General features: G+C 43.8%; 1 protein-coding gene across 1 annotated transcript; it reads right to left on the bottom strand.

Annotated features, from left to right (window-relative positions):
• Window positions 1-4,790: 4,790 nt before the first annotated feature.
• On the bottom strand, window positions 4,791-12,967 carry CCDC58 (coiled-coil domain containing 58). Its single transcript, XM_027681316.1, has 5 exons — window positions 12,764-12,967; window positions 11,595-11,720; window positions 10,947-11,093; window positions 8,591-8,650; window positions 4,791-5,084 (listed from the first exon to the last, which is right to left on the bottom strand). The coding sequence occupies exons 1-5, from the start codon at window positions 12,812-12,814 to the stop codon at window positions 5,034-5,036; spliced, it is 435 nt and encodes a 144-aa protein (XP_027537117.1). The 5' UTR covers window positions 12,815-12,967; the 3' UTR covers window positions 4,791-5,033.
• Window positions 12,968-12,975: the final 8 nt, after the last annotated feature.

Raw genomic sequence — 12,975 nt, forward strand, 5'->3', positions numbered from 1 at the left:
TGTGCAGATGACTGGTCTGTGCACTTAGGAAATGGATCAAAGTCACATCCCATAAGTCGCAATACCTTTCAAGATCAGGAGAAAGCATGCAATAGTTTCCCTACTGCAGGTCCCGTTCAACTTGGAATTTTATTACCTCAGTATCCTTCCCAATGCGAAAGAGGACCAGATTGCATCTTATCTTCAGTGACTTGACTTCCCTCTGCCTAACCAGAAAGGTGCCAAGGTAAACACCAGCACCAGAAGTAGAAAAAATTAAATTCCAGCTTCAGGTAAGTACTCCAAGAATGGTATTTCTGCTTCTTTCCCATCAAAAGCAAAAGCTCTAGAGCTGCATTCAGGCAATACATAATAACAACTGAATATACAGTAACATTTACATTTCAACTGAAACCCTAGTGCCAATTTCTGGGAAGACAAAGTACAATCCCTCTTGCTAGAGGAGCAGTGTGTGCACAATTGCTGTCCTAATGCCAAGGTACACTGCTGAAACAGGCAACATGCAGAATATATAGTCAGAAGGATTCATTCCCAGTTACAGACACATGGCACAGTCACATTCATGACCACACATGAATGGAAAAAGCTCAAAACCTACTGAGGGACAACTAATAAGTGTTACCAGCCCTCCTAGGTAAGGGAGGACTAACACTTCCAGATCACAAAAAAAATTATCCCCCTTTGGTATTCCTGCCATCCCTCTCTCCAGAAAACATGAGGAATATTGTTCCAGAGCAAGGACCAGAGAAGCAGCAATGGACCAGAAAATTTGTAGTCTCCAGGGGTGGGTACGTGGCAGTAGGTAAAATGAGACTACGTGCTGCACACGGGCAAAGGGCATTTCTGCTGGAATCAGCACGAAGGAGTTTGCTCAAAACAAGCGTGTTCATGGCCACAACAGTGGGGTCTCTGTAGCACAGACTTACCAGTGTGCTACTCACGCTACTGACCCTCCTCCTCACAGATGACAAGTGATGCAACAGGCTGTAAACAAGGACTTCACACCTGACTTCTAGGCCTGTTCTTGGTACAAAGGACCTGAGATTCAGAATCTGGGGCTCTATGGGCCCTAAACTCAACAGTATATAGATCAGTATTAGAGCTGTTACTGATAAAGGTGTTGCAGAATTTCCCAAACTTGAGCAGCAGTGCTATGGGAGGGCATGAAAAACATCTGAGGAGAAACAGTTGTCTTGAGACAACATCTTTCTGAACCAAGAGAAAAATGCTTCCAGTTCTCAGGAAGAAACGGAATGGGAGCTGCTAAAACTGCTAATGGCTGTCCCAAAATCCAGTGATAGTTTTAAGACTGGGATGCAGTACTCATCCTGCACACATACTTCAGGAAGTCATTTTGAAGTGCTGATGTTTCACAGACCTGTCATCAAAGATGATCAGTGGCAATGGATTAACCTCATCCTAGGCAACCTTCGCCTACACCCCTCTGTAGTCAGCTTCTGATGTAACAAAACAGGATTTGGAACAAAAGCATGAAAAGAACAGCGGCTCCCATTCCATCTCTTGCACAACATCAACAAGCTAATGCCTGTCCCCTCCTTTAGGATTTGTGACATCTGATATTACGTACCATTCCAGCCTACACTCTGCATTTGCACAGATGAGAATTTCCCTTCAATTTACTGCTGTTATATTGGAGAATCTCTGCTGGCAGAACATCTTTGGCATTCTTTATAGTTGTGAAGCTGAGTAACATCTTGCACCATGTACTACCCCAATAAGGAAGAAACAAAGTTTACAGCTTGCAGGCCACTATGCCCTGGACCTGTATATGCAAGTTAAAGAACTACGAGCTACAGTTAATAAAAACACTGGTACAGTAACAAAACAAAGCAAACAAAAATATAAAACCCCCCCCGACCAAAATCCAAACCCCAGAGTTATGTATTTACAAGTCATCTTTAAACCAGAAATGAAGGCAGACACCTAATTGTGACTGGATTATATGATACATGATCTGAATGCTTTTAAGAGCTTCAAGAGAAAAGCAGCCCTCCATGTACCAGTTGAAGATCTTTTTTCATCTCCACATCATCAGCCTTGATTTTCAACATGCTGGTCTGCAAAAGGTTTCCCCTCCTGCTACAGACCCTGAAATCAACGAGAACTAATAGACGCCTGACCTTCAGCAGAACAAAGTCATCGTATTCCAGCCTATGGTGAGCCTATAGTGTCAGTAAAGAGCCTCTTCCCCTCACTCGGCTTCTAGACGACCAAAGCCCACCCTTCTATTTTGCAGAAGAAAATAAGATGCACAAACTTGAGAGGACTTTCCAAGCAAGTGGGATCTGTCCACCTCTATTCACCACTTCCAAGAAATGGGAAAGCCCCAGTACAGAAGCAAGGATGTCTTGGACTCTGGACAGGCCCATCAGTTGTGCTCAAGTGCCTTTACTTGCAGAAATAAAAGTCAAAACCATTTAATCCTGCTATTTGGAGGGTCCATTATTTGATTCCCATGTGACACCAAGCAGCCCAGTAGTTTTGTAACTACCTCCATGGTAATGCTGAAGCAAGGTTCAATCCAGACTAAGCCTGATCCTAGAATGGATGGGGCCACTAGACAGAGATTTTACCGGCCTGTGTTCAGTGTGGCCCACAGCTCCTACCAATGCCATTTCAGACCACCACGAACCATCCCCCTTCACAGGCACATCTGAAGGACTCAGAAAATAGCAGAGCCATGTTCTCCTGTCCCATGCCCCAAAGCACAGCATACAATTCCACTTACTCACCTTCTTGTTCCACCAAGTTCAACAGCAAGATACAAACAGCCTCTGATCCACATGATTTGCCATGGACTACTGTAAGAGGTATCCCTCAGCACTCAGAGCAAACTAAATGGAGCAATACAACTTCTTAGTGCAACCCTCTGCATACAAGCTGCAGACACCCAAAGAAGGGATGTTTGGGACTTAGGAGTCTTCTTATGGTGTCTGAAGTATTTCAGAGACAGCTTTGTAGAGGGCTACTTCTTTGCCCTTATATTCAAAATGAAAATAATGTTACGTTGGATTGGCTTTTTGGTGTTTTAGTTTTACAGAGTTTTCTCATAACAAATTAAAAAAAAAAAAATCTGTGTATGTATCACATCCATTTCACAGGTCATTTTAGCATCTGCTAAAGTGAATAAGTTTTCCCACAACAGCTGAGCAAACATCTGGATGGATAAAGGAGGACAATGATTAATTCTCATTACAGTCTCTAGTTTCTACAAAAATACAAGATTAAATTTCAAGAGTATTGATGCCAACTCTTTACGCTAGCAGAAGACTCTATCATGCAACCGGCTTAAAAGGAGAATTTGTCCTTGCAGTTGACCCAAGCCATGGAGAGAACAAGTCTTTTAGACACCTACAGAAGAGGTCACTATTAAAGTACCGACTTTGAAATAAAAGCTGACTGTTCTCAACATCTCATTAATCGATCATGTCATGAATTTAGGTTACTGCTAATTCAGCCCATAGTTCTGAGCAGTATTTGATTTCCATTTTGATGAAAAACAATTATAAGAATTTAACGGTTGATGAGCAAACATGTTTTCTGCTTTCAGAGTTGCAGAAAAACAATGAGAAATCTTCAAGAATGAGATGAGTGCTCCAACTCGAATAAAGTTCTGCATAGAACAGTTGCAGTACCTTGAGAAAAAAAGGAAAAAAAATGAAGTTTGAACATTAGGATTTACATCCTCAAAGATTTAAAATATATTTCTGCCTCATTCTCAGAAAAAAAAAAGTGAGACTAAATGACCTTGCTGCCTAAAAATAAAAGGTCACCAAGTAGTTGCAGTCTCTGTTGGACAAACAACTATAAAACAGATGATACTGCACAGATCTTTGCCAGCTTTCACTGTCAAAGGTCCTCCACGTACTTGCCACCCCCCATATATGCACAGCTTTTAGGTATCTTGAGAGTATGCAGTAATTTCATTCCTCTTGCTGAATTCCAAAGTCTTTGCAAGATGGAGCCTGTATTTTTAATGCTTTGTTCAAATCCAGTGGTTATTAAAGATATATTAAAGATATATGACTGAGTAATAAACCAGCTGGCAACCATGCAGACCTTGTCATTTGACTGACAGCTTGAGTTAGTAAAAAATAAAGGTATAATTATTATTAATTCAGTTTTCCTCATACTTATCTATCTATTACTGCAGGGATATTGCATTAAAGCTTCCTAAACACAACACTGTGGCCAGAATCAACAAGGTCAGCTATGCACAGGTCTTTTCTCAGCTCAAAAGCAATTCACCTCTAGAATTAATTTTAAAGGTTCAGAAGGTGGGACAAAAAATAATCACTGGACTGTTAACTGTCTCATTCCCAAAGGAGACATAGCTTCATCTCCAACTCAAAGTGGTTTTAATCAACACCTCATTCCCTATACAAAGGAAGAATTCAGAACTTGGTAACACATACTAAAGGACAGTATGCAACAGATGCTGCCTGTCAGCATTGCAGGAGCAATGGCAAACCTGTATCCACACACAGCTCCAAGTCAATGCTGCTCCTGTTAAGCAGTTTGGAACAATGCTGGCAGTTTCTTACTTTCAGGGATGCCGAACCTACTACACATGCTGATTATTCTGCAATTTTTATTTTGTTGCAGACTTTAGCAGATTTGCTGCACAAACATACCACGCTCACTTGATAGTTTAGCAGGCACCAGGTCAGGGAGAGCCTTGTCCTCCCTGCTCAGAGAGGCCTTTTACTGTTTCTTCCCCTCTGGGACTGCTGAAGCTGTAGAAGTTCAAGAAAGATGCCAGTTTTGCATTCCATTTGAAAATTATTTTAATACTATAAAACTCATTTGTTCACATATTTGGTACAAAAGATGAATTGTTTTCTCTCAATTACAGGAGAATCACTTCAGCCTTGAGATTTCAGCTAAGTAGGTCCAAAACAAAACAAGACTGGGTTCTACTGGTTCTGGAGGGTCCCAATACAGCTCACCCAAGGTCTCTTTCCAGTTTGGCTCTCACAGTTATGGACCACCTTGATGGAAAATACCCCACATCATTGACTCTTCGGAGGCTTGTAGTGAATTCGGCACCGCTCATTAAATACCTGAGACACCAAAACAGAAGAGCAAAAGCAAATCAGCCCTCATCCAGGAGATCAGCAAAGCTACACAGCTAGTTCAGGCAACGACCTCTTCACATAGTACACATCTCAGGCTGCCCAGTACTCATGTACCAATAAATGGCACTTACCAAGGCATCTGTCTCCATTCACCTTCTCTCCTGGCTTTAGTGAATGCAAAGTTTGTAGCCTGATGCTGGGGGACTGCACAGCACTAAGTGTTCACCCTCAGACAAGGCAGACTCTTAATCCTGGTAGTCTGTTACCATCCAAGATGCTGATGACTTTTTGTTTTTAAAAGGGAGCGATAGAATCACTGCAGGGCTCCTGAATGGTTGTGTTCCATTAAGTTCACTCTGACATTCAAACGTGGATGCTGTTTTCCTCTCTTTCCTGAGCAAACATATCTTACATTGTCATGACAGCTAAGAAGAGGGGCAAGGGCTCCTGGAAGCCACGGTGACACTCAGTTATCTGCCAGCAGGTGCCAGTGCTGCCAGCACTCCCATGCAAAGGGCACAGCGCTCTTGCCTCACTCACCTCTGGCACCTTCTCTGGGTAAAATTTAGCACACACAACCGGATCCTGTATATTTAGCCTGACCTGCTGCAGGCCTTGTCAAGCAGACTGCCTGCCCTAAGGAAGGCCAATAAACAGGACTATTTAAAGGGAGGCAGTCTGAATCAAAAGCATAACACACAGGCTCCCACCAAAGTCGCAGGGGCTCTCACAAGCCAATCAGTTACGTAGTGCCTGGCCTCCAAACTTGGTCCTGCACATGCCTCGAAAGCGATACGAGCACCACCCAGCACCAAGCTGAGGCACTGGCAGCTGTTGGGTGCCCCACCAGCACTCCCACAAGAGTGCATTTTGCCAAGCTGTCCAGGGACTTGGCAGACCCAAATGCCTGTGATCATCAGGATATCAAGTTTGGTGAACTCTCCCATTGGCTTTACTAAGTGAGTGATCTTGTAATTTTGGGGAAGTTATGCATCACTTTATATAAATATGTTATTTCAAGCTGTTTCTTCCTAGAATCTTCTACTTCTATAGCTGATCTCCTTATTCAGAGTTCAAAACCCATCTTGAGCAAAAGTTTGGAGCACACATTAGTTACAGCATTGATTCTCAACAATTTTTGAGTAATTTTCAACTTACTTTCACATTAATTTATTTTATAAAACAGACTTGTATTAGAAACTGCTTCATATTGTAGAAAACAGAAGTTGTGATATAGTTTCTTTCACTCATATGCAAATTATGTTAGCATTATGTTACCACATGCAATGGACATCTCTGGCAGAGTTAAGACTATGTAAATGTTTGAGATCAGATCAGGGATAGGAGGAAACTGTAGAAATTAAGAGTAACAGAGAGTTTCAATTCAGAAGCATTTTAATATTAAACAAATTGCACCACTTTTGTCCATTGTCTATTAAAGACATTTAAATGGCATATAAGTCTAAAAGGATACTGGAAATACGCTCAAAAACACTGCAAGGGTCTCTTGCATCAAAACCCATACTAGCTTGCTTGTTATCATATAAACTTTTTAAAGCATCTTTTACAGTTAACTCCACAACCCCCAGAAGGAAGATCAATACTATAATCTTACTAACACTGACTCTTACTTTCAGGATCATTGACTCAAGTGTGTTATTCGGGTCCCTTTAACTCCATTGGTCTACCTGTGAAGTGCTATTCTCATTTTTCAGACAGGAAAAACAGTGCCCGAGAAACCTTAACATTAATGTTGCTATGCAGAAGTTTGATTTTGCTGGCTTTTACATATTAGTATAAAATACTCCAACAATAAACTCCAGTGTCGAGGTGCTCTACAGAGACTAATGCAAGTGGTTTGTTTTGAAAGTCAATTCCTTGTCTGGCATCATCCAAATTCCACTGCGTGCATTTCTATAAAGCAGCATCTTTCTGTATGCCACTACTGGTACAGCTAGCCAGAGTGTTTGAAATTAATTGTTTCCTAATCAGATTTTTCCAATCAGTTTTCAGTTGGTTAGGGTTAAGGGAAACACGTGAGTGTACTTCCCAACTAGAAGTCTGCAACCGTAAAACACCAGCCTGCAAACCAATAACCACTTCCATGTAATAAACTGCATTTTGCCCACAGCTGTGACTGGTTCTAATTCCTTCAGTGACATATTTTCACAGGCAGCTTAATAAGACAATTAAGTGTATATTCAGAGCATGATAGCAGAGCTGGAGATAAAATCTAGAAATAGTTATCTCTTCAAGCCCCACTCTTTAACACTTGTTGAGGAATACACTAGCAGGCTAAAATACCCCTGCACCATTCATACGCTACTATTTATAAACTCTCCATCTTCAAGAAAAATTAGACAGTTCTGTCACTAGAAAAACCTTAGGGCAGCTACAAGAAAACACTGGGACCAGTACTAAATTTGGTATCAACTCAGTGCTTCAGAATGAAGATGAGGGCAGGGGCTGTTACCCTAGAGCAGAGTTGCCATGAAATATTTGCCACTGGGAACCTGCAGTGTGTTGTTAAGGCTCTGCCATTGCTTAGTCAGATCCGAGTTGGTTTCAAATTAATTAAACTTAAGGGCATGCTTAGCTTTTTGGGACAGTACAGAGGTAGTACTGATAGCAAAGCATACATGGAAACTGTGTAAATGCTCATCTCATCAGCCCACAGTTACTGAAGAACACATAAGACAAAGCTGTATCACTTTTACAACGATGCAATCTAGGGAACTAAAATCATGAAGCGGAGATTGAAAATGGAGGTGCAGCTAGTACTAGCTATTTGCAAAAATCCTTTTTGCATTTAGAGAGGGAAAGAAATTCTCTCTGCAGTATTGAAAGCTCGGAAAAGCTACAACAAACCAAAGAAGGATGCTAGATGTGAAACGCTGCAGTGACACAATACAGCCACCTCAGAATTTAAGCTTAAGTGTTAAGATCACTCTATAACGAGACAGACTTTAGGGCCATCAAACTAGAGGGTGATCTGCACCCTCTGCTGACACGGGAGAGCAACGGCAAGGCTGCCCTTTGCACCATGGAGTGTCAGTTCAGGCCTGAAGAAACTCGACCACAAAAAGGTTCAAATTCCACAGCCACACCCTCCCCTGGGTCAGCACAAGACAGGCAAATTTGAAAGACCCATTTCTCTGGCACTGTTAGAGGCCCTGGAAAGCTTTTCAGATAGGCCACCACAGAAAAGTCTACAAAGTCCTTAGCCACTGGGCAAGGTGGAGAAAGAGACACAGGGAATAATCCACAGTCCTCTTCTCCCCACTAAATCAAACACTTTTCCTTGTAGTGCAACTTTAAAGTTTAGGTCTCTGGGAACTGAGGAACTGGGGAAATGACTGACTTGAAACATTTACCCCAGCACTGCCCTCATATATTTCTAATTAACTTGCTTCATAAGGTACCAATCCCACATTTCCAGTGCAGGACTGTCTGCTGGGACAGAACATCATCACGACTAAGTGATTGAGTACCTTCCAGCTTCTGTCGTTTACCACTTCTTCAACATTGAGCTCCGACTGCATCAATTTCAACTGTAAAAAGTAACCAAAAAAGAGATTATTGTCAAATGGGCCTCCCTGCAGCCTTCAGTATTTACTACCATTGCAACTTTCTAGCTCACAACCCCAGCACCAGGTGCGCATTCCCCATCCCCCAGAAGGTGTAATCATCTTGAGAGCCTGGCCCTTCCATTCAGCCAATGCTCAGGGCAGAGGGAAGTCTGCAAGGGCACGGTGAGGGCAGACTCAAAATGCAAACCTAGCAGAAGCAGCTCCTGATTACTAATGCTCTAGTCTTAAAAATTGCCTGTCAAGATTTGCTAGCAATTAACTGATTAACATGAATGGCTTCTCAGACATAAATAACTGCACCTAATTCAAGCATTCAGCGCAGCGAATGCCAGGGCTGGGGTTAGCTCTGCAGTCCTGAGTTGTCATTCTCTTACTATCAGAGTCATATAGGAAGCTGGCAGCAAAGCTAGGATTGAACACAGACCTCAGATTCTGGATTCAAAATTAAGATCATAAAGAGACCCTCTCTACTTCCTTTGCCATCTATTCTGTGCGCTGACCAAAACGGGTTTGCAGTCTGATCACACATGTTTGTGCGATCTGAACCAATTTTTATTTTATATCATCACAGCAGGACAAATCAGGTGTGCACAGATACAAAAGCTCCAGCAAGAACTACCACAATACACAGTTCGTGAGCACTCACTCAACCCACAAGAAACATAAGAATCTCTTTGGGGTCTCACATCTATTGGATCTATTGTGTTCAGGTGATCTGTAGTAATTTGGTCCTGAAGTGATAGTAGGAGATATAAGAACCATCTGCCATTTTTGCCCACATCTAGGATATATTTTTGTTGGGAGTCTTCAACACAACAGACTGAGGATCAGAGTTGATCCATTTTCAATATACAGTTCCAACTAGAGTCTCGTTGAATAGGTGCAAGCCAAGACAGAAGTCCCATCAAAAACCTTTCAAGTAAGATGTTCAGGCACACAGAGCAACTAGAGTTGTTGGGTGGACTTTTACCTACTCAACAAGACTACTCAATAACAATCCAGCATCCACAGTGACTAGATGACCACGATAATTCTATAAAATAAACACTCAGAGTATCTTCTGCAGTTCAGAGAAACTACTCCTCCAAGTTTTCTCATTCAATGACCCAGAAGTAATAATTTTGGATAAAGTCCACTAATTTGTACCATTAGCAGGATGACAGAAGCACATATAAAGAGAGAAAAGAGATCTGTATTGCAATCAAGTGAATATACATTTGAAATGCATAACCTTAAAACTAGGATGTGTTCTGTCAGACAGCTTTTCTGAGTTGTAGAAAAAAACACAACTCTTAGGGAAAACAAAAAAACAAACAAAGCAGGGGGATTACACCTCATAAAGTCCAAGTGCAAATTTGAGGTCATCTCATCAAAAAATTTCTGAGAGGTTTCCAAATCATGGACTGCTTTTAACATTTAAAATCACCTCTAATCATTAAACATTATCACTATGATCCTCCTAGTGGTTTCAGTGAGAAGTTCTGGGCTCAGTAACTAAACAATTTAAAGAATTGGCTCTGCAAACAAAATTTGTAGAAAATACTAAGCTACCATTCTGGTTTTACCCAAACTAATATGGATGCTTGTTAGCAGTTTTGTAAGTGAGGCTTTAAGAATAAAACCATTCGCCTGCCACACAGGTCTTTCTGTATCCTTTCCCTTACCAAAGGGGCCCTGGAATGGGGCCAAGAACTTCAGAGGGGTTCCTTTCTTCACTACTGATACTTCATCTCAATCACTTCTGTTCACCTCTGGTGAAGTACACTTTCCACCCAGAGGTCAGAGGTTGAGGGGGCATTTGCTCATTAGAATTTCTTATGCAAACCCAGAGGTCTTTCTCACACCACCACAAGGTACTCAAAATATTAGTCCAAAAAATACTACATGGAAAAAAAGATGGTTAAGTGGAATTCAAGGTTGCCTGGCAGCTCTTTGTAGAGGACAGAAAAAGTAAGTTGTACTCCAGTGGTGCCAGTCAGTGAAGGTTAGAGTCCACCATGGGGAAGTGCAAGTGTTTTTCTACGGCATTTGTGTAACAGAACCTCAGAAAAAGCTTCACTTGCAGGATAAAAGAAGCTCTGTCTTGACAGCTAGGGAAAATGGTTCTCACAAATCCAGTCAAGAAGAACCCCAGAAAAGACTGCCTGAGTCAGGATCCAGGATCAGTTCTCTCCCATTACTTCTTTCTCTCTTTCCACTTGGGAAAGATACCCTCTTCTTCCTCTATAAGAGATCTCTAAAAAGCTCCACCACTCACCTTTGTCTGCTCTTTCCTGAGTTGCTTTAATAATGCTACATCATCCTGGGCCTTTTCCCTCTCTTCTCTGAGAGTTTTCACTACACTGGAAGTCTGAGCGATGCAGTTTTTGATGATTCTTTCTCTATTGGTGTGAGCATCCATCAACTAAATGGGCAGAGAAAGAAGGTCACAACAACTCAGCAGAGAATAAAAAACTCTGAGGTACAAGTTAAAAGAGAAACTTTCTGAAGTCAGTATTGTTGTACCTACAGAAATCCTTTGACTCCACAATTCACATGTTGGAAGCAACACTGCTTTGAGCAGCAGCTACCAACTTGATCAAAAGTCAAAGGTATACATAAGGAGTCTTGCAGAATAGCAGGAAAAGCGTGCTAGCATCCTTTTTAAAAGAAAAGATGGACTGGGCTAATGCCATCTGCTGAAGCCCGAAGTGCTCCCCAAAAGATCAGCTTTGCAGAACAAAGCGTTGTTTTAAACTGAAGCAGCTGTTACATGCATGTGGTTTAGATGTGCAGAGAAGCTGAGGGGCCAGTTATGAATACACAAAGCACGATATATCAAGGCAGTGCTTTCCTTAGACAATGGGCCCTGAATATGACAAAACAGAAGGGAAGTGAGCTGAAAGTCAAAGGTGTGCTCACTCACAGACTCATACAGCTCTTTACACGTCTGGCTAGGATCAACTTTCCCCACAAAGGAAGCTGTTGGAATCGTAGTGTTTAATTCGTGGACAATTCTATCATCGATCGTCCTCATCACCCTGAGCAGTTCCTGTATTAAAAAAAAATATATATATAGCTTGATACTTGGTTCTATCTCTGAGAAAAGCTTACTACAAAAAAAAAAATTACGCAATTAAGGTTTTTAATAGAAAACTAAGTAGGATTGATCATAAAGAGTTAAAAACGCACCAAAGGAACAATTCCCCGCATACAGGAGTATGTGCTGTAAACCACTGAGCTTCCTCGGCAGCAAAGGCCAGAGATGGGGTGAGTAACTGATGCCCCCTAAAGCCCCCCGGCCCTGCCAGCAGTATGGACAGGCTGGAGAGCAGAGCCCTCCAGCTCACGTCCCCATCCCCACTTCCAGGCAGGAATCTGGGCACAACCTGAACTGAAACTGCAAACTTCAAATAAAAACTCCCACTATTTTGGGGGGCATGAAGATGAGTCGGGAGAAGTTTAGGTTGGATATCAGGAAAAGGTTCTTCACCCAGAGGGTGGTCCGGCACTGGAACAGGCTCCCCAGGAAGTCGTCACAGCACCAAGTCTGACAGAGTTCAAGAAGTGCTTGGACAATGCTCTCAGAGACATGGTGCGACTCCTGGGGTGTCCGGTGTGCAGGGACAGGAGTTGGACTCGATGATCCTGATGGGTCCCTTCCAACTCGGCATATTCTGTGATTCTGTGTTCTAGAAAGAGGCTGGTCCCCACCGCCCCCGGGCCATGCTCGCACCGCTGAAGACACGCGTGGTACTTCACGCTCACTTAAACGACGCGAAGGCGCCCCCGGAGTTCCCGCCGCCCGCGGAGGCTCCCGAGCTGCGAGCGCTCCGTCCCGCGAAGGGGCCCCAGTGCGGGGGGATCCCCTGCCTCGCTCCCTGCCGGAGGGGCGAGGGTAGCGGGCTGAGGGAAGGCCGGACCCTGCCCCGCATCCCGGCGGCCGCAGGGATGGGGTGACCTCGCCGCCCCGCGCACGGGGCGCGCGCTGCCCCGGGGCCGGCGGCGGGACGCGGCGGGAGCGCGCGGGGCGGCGGCGCGGGGAGGGGGCGGCGGGAGCAGCGGGAGCGCCCGCTCCGTCCCGGCGCGGGTTACCTGGAACTCAGCGAAGTCCTCGCAGCCCGCGGCTCCACTGGGCGCCGCCATCCTGGATCGGCCGAGGGCGCGGCGGCGCCCAATCCGGCGGGGAGCCGGGATGACGCGTGGGGCGGAGCGGGGCGGGACTCGCCGGAGCGCGGCCCCTGGCGCAGCGGCCCCCGGCCGGGCATCTCCAGCGGCGGCGGCCTCGCGACCCCTTCTCGGCTCGC

This window comes from Neopelma chrysocephalum, unplaced genomic scaffold, assembly GCF_003984885.1.
Source record: "Neopelma chrysocephalum unplaced genomic scaffold, ASM398488v2 Primary Assembly neopelma1_60, whole genome shotgun sequence".
Lineage (NCBI taxonomy): Eukaryota > Metazoa > Chordata > Aves > Passeriformes > Pipridae > Neopelma > Neopelma chrysocephalum.